Source organism: Phyllostomus hastatus, unplaced genomic scaffold, assembly GCF_019186645.2.
Source record: "Phyllostomus hastatus isolate PE091 unplaced genomic scaffold, TTU_PhHast_1.1 phas_scaffold_182, whole genome shotgun sequence".
Lineage (NCBI taxonomy): Eukaryota > Metazoa > Chordata > Mammalia > Chiroptera > Phyllostomidae > Phyllostomus > Phyllostomus hastatus.
Window position 1 is genome coordinate 31,410,024 of NW_025334013.1, and position 17,205 is coordinate 31,427,228.

Below are 17,205 nucleotides of genomic sequence, written 5' to 3' on the forward strand. Positions count from 1 at the left end.
AGAAGTATTTGAAGTCATGCAAGGCAAGGACCTACACCCAAGATTACTTAATCCAGTAAAGCTATCATTTATAATAGAAGGACAGATAAAGTGCTTCCCAGATAAGGTCAAGTTAAAGGAGTTCATCATCACCCAGTCCTTATTATATGAAATGTTAAAGGGACTTATCTAAGAAAAAGAAGATAAAAAATATGAACAGTAACATGACAACAAACTCACAGCTATTAACAACCAAACCTAAAAACAACAACAAAACTAAGCAAACAACTAGAACAGGAACAGGACCACAGAAATGGAGATCACATGGAGGGTTATCAGAGGGGGAGTGGGAGGGGGAGAGAGGGGGAAAAGGTACAGAGAATAAGCAGCATAAATGGTAGGTACAAAATAGACAGGGGGAGGTTAAGGATACTATAGGAAATTTAGAAGCCAAAGAACTTATATGTACAACCAATGGACATGAACTAAAGAGGGGGAATGCAGGTGGGAGGGGGTGTGCAGGGTGGAGGGGAATAAAGGGGGGAAATGGGACAACTGTAATAGCATAATCAATAAAATTTATTTTTATTTTCTATTTATTTTATTTTAATTGTTTAAGTACAGTTTTCTGCCTTTTTCCCCCACCCCAACCCAACCCCCTATCCCTCCCCACCTCCCTTCTGTTCCCCCCTCCCCCCCCATTGTCCATGTGTCCTTTATAATTGTTCCTGCAAACCTTTTCCCCTTTCCCCCTGAAATTCCCTCCCCACTTTCCTCTGGTCACTGTCAGCCTGTTCTCAATTTCAGTGTCTCTGGTTATATTTTGCTTGCTTGTTTGTTTTGTTGATTAGGTTCCTATTAAAGGTGAGATCATATGGTATTTGTCTTTCACCGCCTGGCTTATTTCGCTTAGCATAATGCTTTCCAGTTCATCCATGCTGTTGCAAAGGGTAGGAACTCCTTCTTTCTTTCTGCTGCATAGAATTCCATTGTGTAAATGTATCATAGTTTTTTGATGCATTCATTTACTGATGGGCACCTAGGTTGTTTCCAGCACTTGGCTATTGTAAATTGTGCTGCTATGAACATTGGGGTGCATCAATAAAATATATTTTAAAAAATCAAGCCAAAGCATGTTATTCATGGCTCTCATTGCCTGTAGAATAAAATCCAAGCATCTTAGAACCATCTTCTATAACCTTATTACTCAAAGTGTGATTCCTGGAGAATCTCGGGGCCCCATCCCAGATTTAGAGAATCATAATCTGCATTTTAACAAGATTCAAAAGTAGTTCATGTGAATGGTCAAGTTTATGAAGCATCAGTTTACAAGATCAAGCATGATTTGGCCCATGTAGACTTCTTCAGTTTCAATACTGTTGCTACTCATGGGCCAAACTTTACTTTCCACTCCCTTAGTCTAAATGCAGTGTCTACACTGAGGGTGCATGTATGTGTGTCCGTGGCTAGCTCAATTCTAACCACAGTTTTAGATTCAGCTCTACTCTAGGAAGCCTTCCAAAACCCTCTGTAGCTCTCAGTTACCACTGTTCCTTAAACTCCTACATCCGTTACTGATATGCTTAGCCTTCACTCAGCAAACATTTTTTGGGCGCCTGCTGTGTGCCACTGGATTGAGTGCCAGGGTGGGGGATAGGCACTGAGCTCTCTCAATGCTCATTTAGATACAAATCCAGAATCGCCCAGCCCTAATTATTCCAGGACCAGAGGTTGTTTCCGCAGCACTCGAATACGTATACACACAGACACAGTTCTGTGCGCGGCTTTTCGGAGCCTTACGGCGCGCTCCTCCCTTCCCAGCGCAGCGCGGGCGGGGACCCGCCGGTTCCGCCCCGCACTAGCAGCGGAGACAGGAGGACCCCCGAGATCGGTACCCCCAGCGTCTGGTCGCCCAACTCTGTTCAGGCTTAGGCCCGCATGGAGGGGACTGCGGAGTCCCAGACGCCTGACCTGCGAGACGTTGAAGGCAAGGTGGGCAGGAAGACCCCCGAAGGGCTGCTCCGCGGGCTTCGAGGGGAACGGGAACCGGGAACCTCTGGAGCCCTGCTGCTCCCTGGGGCACCTAGCACGGGCCACGGTCTGGGGGACAAGATCGTGGCGCTGAAGATGGAGCTGGTGAGTGGGGTTCCACGGGCCGGGGTGGGGCAAGGCGGGTGGACCCGAGTCTTCCCTGTATGGCCTGAAGGAACGACTCAGAGTTGGACTAGAGACGAGGGAATTAAAACTCCCCACTTAACTCCTCAGGATCTCTCCTAGGTCAATCGTTACACCCTGGGGTTCATTAATTGCCTCCCCAAGGGTGAGTGGGGTGTAAATGGGTCCTGAGGGCTTGGGGTGGGAGGCTCAGGCTCTTGGAAGTTTTTCCTACCCAATAATTGGGAGGGGAGAGATGAAGACTGGGAAGCCCTGAGAACCTGGCATAGCAGAAATCCGCCCCCCACCCACCAGGCCCATCTATCCCCAGCCGCCATAATCGGGCAACGGGTTTTTTCTCCTCCTGCAAACTGGGCCCAGGGTTTGTTCTTCTGAGGCCCCCAGTGTTCCTGACAGTATTCAGCACATAAGAGATTTGGGTGAAAAGCACCTGAACTAGGGCCACTAAAAACATCCTCCCTTTCCCCAATATTCTCCCAATCCCTCTTAAAATATTTGAACAGTTCCTAGAACCTTAGCAGACATGAGTAGCAGCACCATCAGTGTTGGTTTCATCACCTCCAACTCAGTCTCCTCCCACCAACCCCCAAGGTACACTGGATATTTGGATCTTAACTACACCTCTTTGGGGAGAACAGGAGGAAACAGGCACCCTCCCACTTCTCTGTTTCTGCTGGTCTAGAGTGAGAGCCAAAAGGGCAGTTGGGGCCCATCAGGCTCCCCAGGGCTCTGATTCCGGTGAAGGAGGTGATTTACACCTGCCATCACTTTACAGCCAAGTTCTGGGGAACTGTGGAATTGCCAGCTGCTTGTCTGGCCCAGAACCAGGAAGCCACAGGGAGGATGTGAGTTCCTGTCTTCCTGGAGCCCCACTGTGTGCCCAGCTCTGGGCCAGACTGAGGTGTGAAGAAGAGGTAGAGGAGTTCATGGGGGCTTCCAGAGAGCCTGAGAGGCTGGGAGGAGAGCGTTATGGGTAGAGCAATTAGTGAACGCTGCCTGGGAGAAGGATTTGAATGCCATGTGTGCACTTGGCCGTGAAGGTTGGAGATGAGCCCAATTCTCCAAGTCGTGCCCACCTAAGGGAGGGACCCGACTTTGCCTCCTCCTACAAACTTTAGCCTAAGGCCTAGAAGGAGCCTGCCTGGAGTATCCCGTTTTGGAAACTAACTTTCACCAAGTGCAGTGCCTCGCATCACGCTAAGCACTTTACAAGATAATCTCTTAATCCTTGTGGCAACCCTATTAGGTAAGTGATATTTTATAGAAGAAGAAACTGAGGCACAAAGAGATTAAGTAACTGCCCTGGGTCATATGAAAAGTAAAAAAAAGCAGAGCAAGGCTTTGAACCCAGATGATCTGCCTACACTGCACGTCTACCGTGGAGACCAGCTTTGTGCTAGACACTCGAAAACACGTCATTCAAGTGAGAAAAGCAGTCAGTCACCCCATCTCAGACGAAACATGCTGTAGGTGTTGAGGGACTTGCCTGAACTCGCACAGGAGCTAGTGGAGGAGCCGAGCCTGCTTTTTCTGCCGTTGGTGGAGATGACCTATTTGTAAACTTCAGGAGGTACATTTAACTTCTGGTTAGGTCTCTCTTGACCCAGCCTGGCTTGGGACCCTCAGCTGCCCTTGAAGGGCAGCAGGGAAGAAGAAGCTTTCTGGGAGCCAGAACAGGGACAGTTCCCCCTCTGTGCCCCATGGATCCCTACCCCATTCACTTCTCCCTCCTCAGGCTGGGATGTCATTGATCTCTTTATATACTATGCCCTGCCTGCTGGCTTGCACCCAGGGAGGACAAGGGGCAGGGCAGTGGGAGTTCCCCTGGACCCACTTGTGACAGAAATGGTCCAAGCCTTCTAAGTACTGACCTTCAACTGTCCTTCTCCCAGCTCTCCAGCAGGGAGGGACAGTCTTGCCCTTGAGGCCAAGGACATTCCTGCTTCTAGGACTCTTCCCTCCTGTTCCTCCCCCCTACTCGAAGGTGGGTGAACCAGCCAGACTCTGGGATCTGTGGGAAGGGGAAACAATGGCAACCTCCTCTACTTAATACTCCCACTCAAATAAACTGTTGCTACGACAACCACCCCACAGAAGAGTTTGAAAAAAACTCTTAGGCAAGGAGTGGGGGTCATAGGTTCAAGTCCTAGCTCTGTTCCTGAATCATTTTGTGATCTTATACAGGGTTTCTCTCTCTTTTTTTCTTTTTCTCAAAGAAATTTATTAATTTTTTTTAGAGAGAGAGGAAGGGAGGGAGAAAGAGAGGGAGAGAAACATCAATGTGTGGTTGCCCCTCATGTGCTCCCCACTGGGGACCTGACCCACAATGCAGACATATGCCCCCACTGGGAATTGAACTGGCGATCCTCTGGTTCACAGGCTGGCTCCCAGTCCACTGAGCTACACCAGCTAGGGCAGGGCCTCTCTCTTAACCTCAGATTTTCTCCCTCTTCCCACAGGGTGGGGGGTGAGGGATTGTGGGACCAGATGATCTCTAAGAGCCTTCGTAGTAACAGTAGTCTGAGAATCTCAATTCATGACCAGTGATTTAGGACTGGGATCTCTGGGTTTTTACTGCAGGGCTTGATTTGAATGGAGTGAACAGGGAGCCATACTATGACTTCAGGGCTGGGCAGAGTCTGTGCTAAGGGGAGGGCTGGGAAACCTGCATCCCCCTGGGAAGCGAAGTGGGTTGGAGCAGCCTCTGAGGCTGCATCTGTCCTAAACTGTTTGTTCCCTTTTTGTTTCCAAAGAGGTGGTGTGAAATGAGTGTTCCTTTTTCTGACAAGAAAGCCTTGCTTTCTTTTCTGTGATGCTGTTACAGTCAGGGAATCCCACTATCACAGGACTGTAGATTCTGGTCCTCAGATTTATTTCCCACCAACATAGTAAGACCCAACCCCCTGAATTCTGGGACCAGCAGAGGGGGATGAGGATAGTAAAGGCAAGGAAATCACATAACTGAATCTGACCTATCCAACCCTGGGCTAAGTACCATAAATAAGCTTGGTAGGACCTGGTCTCAGGGAGCTCACAGTGTGGGTTAGGGAAGGAGAGAGACAGACTAATAGCTTTAGTACAGGACAGTAAGTGCTATTGGAACCCAGGGAGGGCTTTCTGAAAGAGTCTTCATTATAGAGGGACAGATTTGTGCTCTGGAAAGGCTACTTTGAATTGGAAGAGATGTGCTGTTTTCTCTGGTTGGAATGCTCTCTCCATTGCTATGCCTGGGTAAGTTCTACTTAATGTTCAAGTCTCAGCTTATGTCCCTTATTGTAGGAAGTATTTCCTTACTTCCTTGATTAGGTTATGGCCCTCTAGGTACCCATAGCCCTAGCATTTGCTATGCTGAATTTTGCAAGTGTTCATATCATTGTCTTATCTGACCCACTAGACTATGAAATCTTTGAGGGCAAGAAATGGTCTCTTTTCTTCCTTTATCTAACACGACGCCATGCCTGTAAGAAACACTCAATAAAAGTTGTTCCACCCAAATAAATATTGACTGAATGGATTAATACCATCTTGTAGAAGGCAGGGAAGTCTTCCTAGAGGAGGCGACATTTGAATTGGGCCTTGAAGAATGAATATAGTCAGTGGGAATTCCAGTGCAAGATGGTACATTGAACACATGCATTTACCTACATTCTTTCCTGAAACTCCACTAAAAAGCTAGTCGAAGGTTTATTGTAAAGGCCATGAAACCATTATAACAACAAAAACAGGAGAGAAGATGATAGGAGCAAAGTTTTGGAAGTTGAAAAGCAACCATTTTGCATTTCTAACACCTTCAAAGGTCTCAAGAGTTAGAAGCAGCAAGTGTTTCTGGAACTGGGAGTGCAGGAGCTGAAAATAAAAGGGTTTTGGTAAAAGGGTCTGTTTTATGAATCATACTCTAAGGTCCCTTACCTAACTGGGCAACCAGGTGCCACTCACTTCTTTATCCTAGCAGAACACTGAAGATGTAAGTTTTGGAAAGAATAGAACAGAAATCAGGAAAAAAGGGGAAGGGAAGAAGAAAGGATGAAAGGAAGTAAGAAAAGGATAAAAGGGAGGGAGGGAGGGAGAAGAAGAGGAAACATAGCAGGAGAAGCATTTTTAGTATGAGAACTTTTGTTTAATACATTTAGTTTGGTCATGGACTAGGACTGTTGGTTTATCAGAAGGAATATATTTGTCCTCAGTATGAAATAATTAAAGGCAATCTATTTTACCTTGTCGTTAATAGTCTGTACAGTCTGGTATTTCAGTTATTTATGTCCACATCTCCTTATTGAAAAGGCAAGCTTTTGTTAAACAAGGACAGTTTCTCCATTATTTTTTTATATAAAGGCACTTAAAACATTTTATTATTTATTTTTAGAGAGAAAGGAAAGGAGGGAGAGAAACATCAGTGTGTGAAACATCAATCGACTGCCTCTCGCACGCCCCCAACTGGGGACCCAGGCATGTGCCCTGACTGGGAATCGAACTGGCAACCTTTCAGTCTGCAGGCCAGCACTCACTCCACTGAGCCACACCAGCCAGGGCCCCATTATTTTTGTAATTACTAGAAAATCCAGGTACCCAATAATCATTTATTTAATTAAATTAGAGTTGTGATAGTCTTCCATAAACATGAATAATTTTAAGTACAAAATTTTGTTCTGTACTTATGCCATAGTAAATAGTTAACTATCATAATATATATAAAGCCAAATAATTATCATTCATTGATTGATTAACGAATACTTATCAAGCAGTATGCTATACATGTTAATATGTTCCTTCCATTTCTTAAAACAAAACTTCAAATTTGATAGTATCCTAATCATATAGTGAAGAAATGAAGATTTGAAGGGGGAAAAATCCATTTTAATATGGTTCCTTAATGGCAAAAGTGGAATTTGAATCCAGGTTTATTTAATTCCAGTGCCTATATATTTTCTCAATGTATAAATATTTGGTCTTATTGTGGCTTATCATTGTAGATACAAATAAAGAAATTATTATTTTTTAAAAGGTTTTATTTATTTATTTTTAGAGAGGGGAAAGGAGGGAGAGAAACATCGATGTGTGACAGATACATTGGTCAGTTGCTTCTTGCTCTTGCATGCCTCCCAATTGGGGACCCAACCCACAACCTTGGCATGTGCTCAGACTGGGAATTGAACCAGTGACCTTTTGATTCGCAGGCCAGCACTCAGTCGCTGAGCCACACCAGCCAAGGCAAGAAATTATTTCCTGAATAATTTAATAAACATGTTTCAAGTGATATATATATTTAAAATAATAGGACTGGCCCTGACTGGTATGGCTCAGTAAGTTGGGCATCATTCTGCAAGCCAAAAAGTTACAGTGTGATTCCTGGTCAGGGCACATGCCTGGGCTGTTGGCCAGGTCCTCTGTTGGGGGCATGCAAGAGGCAGCCAACTGATGTTTCTCTCACACATCAATGTTTCTCTCCCTCTCTTTCTTCCTCCCTTTCCATCTCTCTAAAAATAAATAAATGAAATCTTTAAAAAAAAATAGAACTGAAGGTCTCCAAATTGGGAAATACCAAGCAAAGTTGAAGACAGAAGGGATTACATGAAAATGTACTAAATGTTATGAAATACTCCTCCCAGCCTTTCTCCCTACTTGGCTTCCAGAACATTGTCAACTTTGTTTACATTATACTCACTAGATGGGTATAATATGATGACTATGATGAACCAGAGGGGGAAAGAAAACAAAAAATACTGACTTCAGGCCTTACCCAATCGAACAGCCCAGCCAGATAACCCTTAGTGAGATTCAGAGTTGGCAAGCCTCACACATTCACTCAGAGTTTCCAATCAGCTTTTTAAAGACCATTCTGGGTGGACTTCCGGCAAGATGGAGGAATAGGTGGACGCACCGTGCCTCCTCGCACAACCAAGATTAGAACAACAATAATTTACAGATAGAATATCACTCAGAACTGACAGGATTTATCTGAATGGAAGTTGGACAGCCAAGAAGTTGAAGTAAACCCGTACATCCAGACTGGTAGGAGACGATGAGCTGGGCCGGCGCGGGGCTGGCGCGGGTCGGCGGCGCGTGGAGGTCGGGGAAAATTTGGCACGAAACCAGTGCGACAGCCATCCGGGGCGCAAGAACGCAGCAGTGATCCCTGAGTACACAAGCTGCGGCTGGTCGACCCTGTGGCGCAGCGATTGTGGACCAGGGCAGAGCTCGCAGCCCAGGATCCCAAGGAAGGGCCTGAGCCCGGGAGAACGAAACTATCGCCATTGTCCCCTCCCGCCTCCGCCCCCGCCCACACATATAATGTCACAATCTAGCGACCAGGGTGCCCAGCCTCAGTGAACACCTAAGGCTCCGCCCCCGCACCGTAACAAGAGCAACCAGAGACAGGGAAAGACATAAGACATATATCCAACAGAACAGATCAGTCCCCCAGCACTCATCCTTTTGAGTGACTAAGAAATAGCCAATCTATCAGATGCACAGTTCAAAACACTGGTGATCAGAAAGCTCACAGAATTGGTTGATTTTGGGTGCAATTTAGATGAAAGGATGCAGGTTACCATAAAAGAGATGCAGGAAGATACGCGGAGGAGAGCCAATAGTGAAAGGAAGGAATCTGAGTCTCAAAACAATACAGTGGACCAGAAGGAAGATAGAATCAACCAAGCAGGAAAGCATGATGAAATAAGAATTCAAAAAATCGAGGAAAAGCTTAAGAGCATCCAGGACACCTTTAAACGTTCCAACATCCGAATTATAGGGGTACCAGAACGGGAAGGAGAAAAGCAACAGATGGAGCACATATTTGAACAAATAATAAAGGAGAACTTCCCCAATCTGGCAAAGGGAACAGTCTTCCAAGAAATCCAAGAAGCTCAGAGAGCCCCAAAGAAGTTGGACCCAAGAAGAAACACACCAAGGCACATCATAATTACATTAGCCAAGGTAAAAACGAAGGAGAGAATCCTAGAAGCAGCAAGAGATAAGGGGGGCAGTAACCTACAAAGGAGTTCCCATCAGACTGTCAGCTGATTTCTCCAAAGAGACCTTACAGGCAAGAAGGGGCTGGAAAGAAATATTCCAAGTCATGAAAGACAAGGACCTACATCCCAGATTGCTCTATCCAGCGAAGCTCTCATTTAGAATGGAAGGGAAGATAAAGTGCTTTTCAGATAAGGTCAAGTTAAAGGAGTTCATCATCACCAAGCCCTTATTTTATGAAATGCTAAAGGGACTTATCTAAGAAAAGAAGATAAAGAAAAGACACGTATAGTAAAAGGACAGCAAACTCACAATTATTAACCACACCTAAAGCAAAACCAAAAGAAACTAAGTAAACAACTAGAACAGGAACAGAACCACAGAAATGGAGGGCACATGGAGGGCTAGCAGCAGGGGGGTGGGAGGAGAGAGGGGGAAAAGGTGTAGAGAATAAGTAGCATAGAATGTAGGTTGATAATAGATAGGGGGAGGGCAAGAATAGTAAAGGAAATGTAGAAGCTAAAGAACTCATAAGAATGACACATGGATATGAACTAAAGGGGGGGAATGTGGGTGGGAGGGGGGGTACAGGGTGGAGGGGAGAGAAGGGGGGAAATGGGACAACTGTAATAGCATAATCAATAAAATACATTAAAAAAATAAAGACCATTCTGAAGTGTGAGCAGTAGCTAAATATCATAAAATATCTGATAAGACCCTCTAACCATGTAGACCTAAACAAACAAAAAGACACAACTTGAATAGAATAAAATGAGATGATACAGGGAAATGAGAACTTATACAATTCATTAGTTATATCTTTAAAGAGATAAAAGAGAATATTGCACAGTAAACAAAAACAGGAAGGTATAAAAAGGGAAAACATTCAGAAATCCAGAAACAACTCTGGGCAATGAAAACATGATAGCAAAAAAAAAGAAAAAAAAGAAAAATTCAATACAAAGGTTCAAAATAGTTCAGAAACTAGAACAAATATAGAGATGGAAAAAGAAAAGATGAAAAAAAATTAGCCCATGTTTCCCTCTGTCTAAATAATAAGATTTCAAGAAAGAACAGAAAGATATTAAAGGAGAAATAATTATTAGCCCTGGCTGGTGTAGCTTGGTGGATTGAGCTCGGGCCTGAAAACCAAAGGATCGCCAGTTTGATTCCTAGTCTAGGGCACATGCCTGGGCTGTGGGCCAGGTCCCCAGTGGTAGGCATGTGAGAGGCAACCACACATTGATATTTCTCTCCCTCTCTTTCTCCTTCCCTTCCCCTCTCTCTAAAAATAAATACATAAAGTCTTTAAAAGGTAATTATTGCACTTGATCTTGGCCAAAAGGCCAAGAAACAATGCAGGAGAAATAATTATTAAAGACGTAATAAAAGGAAATGTAGAGGTGAAGGACATGAGTTTCCAGATAAAAGGGCCCAGCAAGTGGCCAAATCAATGGATAAAAATGACCCACCATGTCAAATTACTGTGATAATTTAGAACACTGGGAACAAAGAGAAGATCCTACCAACTTCCATAAAGAGTGGGAAGACAGTCACTTACAAAGGATCAGGGATCAGAGTAGCATCAGATTTTTTAAGTGTAACACTGAAAATTAGAGGAAAATGAAACAGGGTCTTAAATCTTGAGGAAAAATTATTTTCAACCTAGAATTCTATGCCCAGCAAAATTGTCAACAGTGTGAAGAGAGAATAACGACATTTTAAAACATGTGGGCTTCAACAAGTGTACTTCCTATGAAGATATAAAGTTGTAAGCAATGAAAAGTAACTGTAGTAAACCACATGGCTTAGCTGTGAATAGCATTTCTAAAGTCTGATAAGGCAAACACTGAGTAATTAATTTATTGCATATATTGCATCTATCACTGCATATATGGGGAGATGGGGAGGGCGCTGGTATGGCAGAGGAATGGGGAGTAGGATGCGAGAGTTAAATCCTTAACCTTCTATCATGTGGGAAGCCAATAGAAAACACCTAAGACTTAAAAATCAGTAAGTAGCATGTTATTTGGAAATTAGAAGGTAAGTACCAAAATAAACATATAAAAATTAATAGTTGTTTCTGGGAAGTAGGATTTAGAATAATGGAACTTTTCATAAAAAATCTTGCAGAACTGTTTGCCTCTTTAATCTACAGCTGTCTATTCCTTTGATTAGAAGTAATACTAAATAAAAGGAAATTTAAGTCATGTGTGGCAGGACCTGGGGTTCCCAGGGAGGTATGTTAGAGGTGAAGCTAGAGAGATGGAAAGAGCCATGTTATGACAGCCTTTGAATGCCAACTGCTAAAGTGTTCAGATTTTATTTTCTAAGAGCAGTGCAAAGCCCGTAAAGGCTCTTGAGTCAGGGAGAAACAGGTTCAGACTTGTGCTTGGGGAAGATAATTCAGTGCATCTGAGTTGGAAGGGACCCTGGAGATTACCCAGTAAGTCAGACTTACTCTACCAGTACAAACAGGGAGAGTAGGGTGTGGTGGAGGGAAGCTCTGAGTCTCCAGTCAGAAGGGTTCTGACTCTGTGAAGCCCTAGCCAATTCTTCCCTCCTTTAACAATGGCTGCTAATGCTCTGAGGTGACTGGAGGACCAGATTAGCTCCCTCTTTATTCCCCAGCTTTTGCCTTCTTTTGGTCCAGTCTACTTCCCGTGTAACACCTGGTCTCCTATCAAACTATTCTTTGGCTGTTTCTAAGTCTTACTGGTGAATCTGGACTGGTTCAATAGTCAATGGTAACACCCTGTCTATGAAGTTCACTGCTCAGTAGGATCAGATTTTAATACAGGGTCCGGCACAAATAATGTCCCCTTTTTATCACACAATCTTTTATTACAAAACCATACACTTGTAATTCTGTAACATAACAATATCATACTCAAGCACACCATATGACACTTTAGGTGAAATGTTCAAATTAAAACTATACATTATTACACCCATATTATTACCCTACCAACCACACTCAAGCAGGCGTTACTTCTGCCAGATCCTGTGTCTAACGTTTACTGAGACCTTTCTCTGTGTCAGGCACTGTGCTGAGTACATAATAGAGAACATCTCAAAATTGTTACAGCCACCCTGTGAGGTGAGTGAGTTAGCCCTATTTTACAAACAAGGAAATGGAGCCTCAAAATAGGTAAGAAAGTTGGCCATGGTGATACAGATAATCAGTGGCAGAGGTGAGGTTTTAAAACAGTAACCTGTCTGCTTCTAAGGACCACACTCTAGACCCTATGTCCATGCTTTTTGAAAGTGAAAATATAGTTGGTTGGACTACAAGGTAGGGGCCTCTGGAAACATTTGGGAAACTCACAGCCCAAAACCTGATTCTTTCTCTCTTTCCTCCAGGCTTACCTACGAGCCATCGACGTGAAGATCCTACAGCAGCTGGTGACTTTGAACGAGGGCATTGAGGCAGTGCGCTGGCTGTTGGAAGAGCGGGGAACATTAACCAGCCACTGCAGCAGTCTCACCAGCAGCCAATATAGCCTGACAGGTGGGAGTCCAGGCCGCTCAAGGCGAGGCAGCTGGGACAGCCTGCCAGACATCAGCTCCACTGACCGGCTGGACAGTGTCTCCATTGGCAGCTTCCTGGACACCGTGGCCCCTGGCGAGCTGGATGAACAGGGCCCCCTCAGTGCTCCCCGCCCTGAGATGGACTGGGCAAAGGTTATACCTGGCGGGGAGAGGGCTAGGACGGAGGTGGACCTGACAGCTGCCAAGCTAGGGAGCTTGAGGGCTGTGTGGAAGCCCCCAGGCGAGGGGCTCCAGAGTGGACCTCCTGAGTCACCAGAGGATGAGAGTGCCAAGCTGGGCTTTGAGGTCCACTGGTACTGGGGGCAGTGCCAGGATGATGTGACCTTCCTGTAACAACTTTTCCACTCTTGTACTGCTGTGGCTCTTTCTCCACTAGGCCCTGGTCTCCCTTGAAATTGATTCTCCCTCAATCTGGGACTAGAAAGAGGCTGCACTGAAATCAGTTATCAGGGAAACCTGGCCTCACCATCCCTCTGGTCTGTGGGGAGGCTATGCCTTTATCCCTCAACTACTGGGTCCATAGAGCTACTTCCACAGATACATTGACTCTAGAGGCTTGACCTGTGGCTCCTGGTGTAATGTTCTCTCTTCCCCTTTGCCCTGTAACTAGGTAAGGATTTGAGGGATTTAGGACACTTAGGAGATCACTGAGGAAGAGATGGGGGTATAACAATCTCATCCAATATCTAGGAGCCTTGGCCTCCCCTCTTGGCCGAGATGCAGGATTGCTGAGGGACATGCACACTCAGGGCCACCCCTCCATGGATTGGCCTGCCCAGAAATCTCTGGGGTTGGTAGAATCACTGTATCTTGTTTGGTGAGTGATGTCATTTCCTGCCAGGATGGATTAGTCTTTCCACTGTACCAGCCCTTTGATGGTGATAGGTCCGAATGGCAGTGTCTGAACTCCTATTGCTAAGTGAGACCATGCGACTTATTCTGCATACCATTGCTTCTTGTGAGGGAGAGCATAACACCCCTCCTGGCAAGGAAGTTTCCCACTGTTAGATGTCTGTGCTTCTTTTCAGAAAGGTTCATACCTTTTAAACAGGGTGTTCACATTTTATCCCAGCACTCCTGTGTCTGTGCTTTCCCGGGAGGGAGGTTGGCCAGGGCCTCCCCCTACTGCTCTCAAAGTCTGGCCTGCCCTGCCACAGTCCCCTGTTTTACCCTGTCCCTGGGTCGCCCCTATTGTATTCTGGCTCCAAATCTGACTGCCAGGAGATTCAGCTTTTGTGTCTCTACACCTTCTCAATTTCCACTTCCACTTCAGGCCTCAGGCCTTTTATATGCAGATGAGTCCCCCAGCCTCTTCTCCCCATTGCTGATGGGAACCAGAGGGAGGACATGCTTGAGGTCTCAGAGCTCTGGAGGTGTACCAGAATTTCCAAAGTGAGGAGGTGTGTGCCTTCTTCTCTAATCCTGTTATTTCCCTCTCCCCCACCCTCCCCCAAACCCTCCACCATTTGGTCACAAGGACCTGCCCGGAGACTGGGACACAAGGAATCCCCTTGTTTTAGTTACAATGGAGGGGGGTGTGGCAGGGAAAGACAGAGGATCTTTAGTTCTAGGGCCCACATCCTGCGGGGAGAGAGAGATCCAGGGAAAGGCCACTTTATGTCCTCTCTCAGAACAAGCCCTAGACTCTAGGACCTGCGGAGGGAGCAGGGGACTGGCTCTGGGCCTAGGTCCCAGGGCCCTAATCAATTACACTAAAGAAGGAATTCAGGAAAGCTGCCAATCTGAGGCTCAGGGAGAGGATGAGGAGATAAGGGCTGTGGCTGATGTTAAAGAATGAATTCTTGGAGATTAACCCTTTGAACCCCAGGTAACTGCTTATATGTTGGTCATCATCTTTCCTGGGCCCTGAAACTAGATTACTGGAAGGCAAAGAGGAGAGAAAAGGATATCGGGTGATCCTTGCCTATTTGCTGTGCCCTCCTGAGTTGTAGGAGTGGTCCCCTAACCCTAGAGAAACTGCCACAGTTTCTCTACTTTTCAATCTATGCCGGGGAAGGGAAGGAAGCCAAGTGGATCATTCCCACTTCCCCTAAACTCCAGTCTTGTTCTGCACTCCCCACCCCCGTAACTTGGGGGAAACACATGCAGTCCATGGCTGTCCCCTAAAGACCCTCTCTCCTCTTCCCATCCTCTTAATGTGACTGAAATAACTAAAATACATTCTTAGCCTCTCCCCTGCTGTCCACCAGCTCTCTCCTTACCACCCCTCCTGGTCTTAGGGCTCCTGACCTCCCCCCCAGGCTGGAAATTCACATACCTTTTTGAAATTCCTATTATGCTGCCATATTGTAGTGTGCTCTTGGGTAAACTACCTTGTATTTCTTTTTGAAGACAGCTTACTTGTTTGTTTAGTCTACAAACTTCTGAGCTGAAGAAGTTGCCTGCCCTCTTGTGGCCATTTCGCCATTATGCACCATTGTCATGGGTAGCTGGGTGGAATTTCCAAATTCAAATACTGTATTACAGGAGACCAGCCCCTCGTTGCACAGGCAGACTGGAGAGACTGGCCTAGAGAGCTCAGAGACTTGTCCAGTGTCATCCATGTTAAATCCATGGCAATGCCCAGGCTAGAGAACCCACATGTCCTGCCTGCTTGCCTGCCCACAGGTCCATCACTTGGCCAGATTTTTCCCACACCTCACACAGTCAATACTGTCCAAGCTCAAAGGGACTGAAAGCAACTTTTCTCTATTTTAATATTTATGTCTTCATCCTACTGTGAGGTAGTTCAATGTTTAGAGAAGAGCTATAGGTTCTGAGGAGAGAGAACCTTGGACCTGGATTGGTTACTAATCTGGACGACAGATGTAAGGAAAATCAATCCTGGGCCATTTTTTTCTGGGTAGGGAGGGTGAGTCATGGGGGCAGAACTCAGCATTTCAAACCTGGATGTTAAAGGGAGGGGCTGAGGTGGAGAGGTTTGAGATTAGGAGGTCCAGGTGGGTCCTGTGGAGTCCTGGGGGGCTCTACAGCTTGGGGGATGGGATTCTAGCTCAATTGGATAGGCATCTGAGGGTTGAGGAGCTGGAGAGCTGAGGTAAATTGGGATGCCTGGACACTCCAGGAAGGTCTGGGCATCCTGCTCAATACCTTAGGCCCTATTTCACTGCCAGAGTAGTTTAGGAACCCAGTAAACACCCATCCTTCGTCCCTCTTACCTACTGCTGGACTGGCTGCTTGAGGCTTAGCTCTTCTGTTAATTTAGGCCTTCCTAGGCTATAAGGAGGATCTGTTTAGTAGCTCATAGAAAGAGAAGGGAGGAAAAGGGAGAGAGGTACAGAGAGATAAGAGAGAATAAGATGAAAACAGAGTGTTGTAAGTATGATCAGAGGGAGCATACTGTCCTCCAGGTGGGCCTGCGGCTGTAGTCAGGGCTCAGGGTAAGGGCAGAGATGAGACTGCCCTTGGCAGCTGCAGAGACAGCACCTGGCAGGATAGGGGTGTTGCTGGCTGGGGTGGGTATATGTGGGCAAGTGTAAGGGTGTGCATTTAGGATGTGGGCAGTGAGGCTGAGCACTGGCAGCTTGGGGTTTGTGTAGCATCCAGCAAACTCGAGAACAAATATCGGAGACTTTCAGGGTATCAAAGATGTTACTTTATTGGCCAAGTTTAGCCTGCGCAGGGGCGAACTCTTAAAGTGTCCAGCGACACAGTGCCCACAAGGAGCTGCAAACGAGAGCCGCCCCGAGCGCTTACAACTACGTTCTTATATATGGGCAGGCAAGCAAGCGTTATACAGAAGCAGACGTGGCAGTTAGTAATTCGCTTACAAAGACCGCGCGCGGGAATTTCAAACCAAGCATTCTTTCATAAGGCGGGAAGGCAGGATGTTTGTTTTTTTTTTTATTAATTATTGTTCATATACAGTTTTCTCCTTTTTGAGGATCTTTGTTCATTAACCTAGTAATCTCCTGGCTCTAGCTAGCTAGTTTTCTATTTTCTCATTAAAAACTACAAAGCACTGCTTATCTAGCCTACCCAGGGGAGAGTGTCTGCCAGACACAGGATGTTTGCTTTAACTGTACTCTGTCTCTTTTATCATTTCTTTTCAGCTACAATGTGGTTCTTGTCTATTAAGGTTAAAATTTAGTTCTTAATTTCCTTGTTCCCAACAGTTTGTAGTGGCCACAAGCTCTCTGTGTATGCAGTACAAGGCACATACCAGGTGTTCAGTGACATCTGCCGACTGAATGGAGGAATGAATGTGTAAACCCACAAGGAGATGTAACTTATTTTTTTAAGTGGGTCATTAGGCGATAGGTAATTTAAAAACATTTGATTCTTAGCAACCCTATAAACAATGCCTTATTAATGATGTATCATTGCTTAGGCATTTGATCAGGGTGAGAGAGGTAATAAATGAATGGTAATATAAACCTAGTTCAGCCTGACTGCAGAGACTTCCAGGAAGTCTTCTTTGATTCTCCACTTCGCACTCTCACAGACGCTACTTTCCTGAGAGAACAGGTTAGTGCTGCCTAGCAGCAGGGCCAACGTGTGAGTTTCCTA

At 45.6% G+C, this 17,205-nt stretch overlaps 1 protein-coding gene across 1 annotated transcript; it reads left to right on the forward strand.

The window, feature by feature from the left end:
• Window positions 1–1,778: 1,778 nt before the first annotated feature.
• Window positions 1,779–16,350, forward strand: LURAP1 (leucine rich adaptor protein 1). The gene is made up of 2 exons (XM_045858881.1): window positions 1,779–2,115; window positions 12,487–16,350. The coding sequence occupies exons 1-2, from the start codon at window positions 1,918–1,920 to the stop codon at window positions 13,006–13,008; spliced, it is 720 nt and encodes a 239-aa protein (XP_045714837.1). The 5' UTR covers window positions 1,779–1,917; the 3' UTR covers window positions 13,009–16,350.
• Window positions 16,351–17,205: the final 855 nt, after the last annotated feature.

What these genes read in the sequence shown, in the direction of transcription:
- LURAP1 (XM_045858881.1), top strand. Translation starts at nt 1,918, where the DNA reads ATGGAGGGGACTGCGGAGTCCCAGACGCCTGACCTGCGAGACGTTGAA. An exon ending in TGGCGCTGAAGATGGAGCTG is followed by an intron (nt 2,116 to 12,486) that starts GTGAGTGGGGTT and finishes TCTTTCCTCCAG; the next exon opens with GCTTACCTACGAGCCATCGA.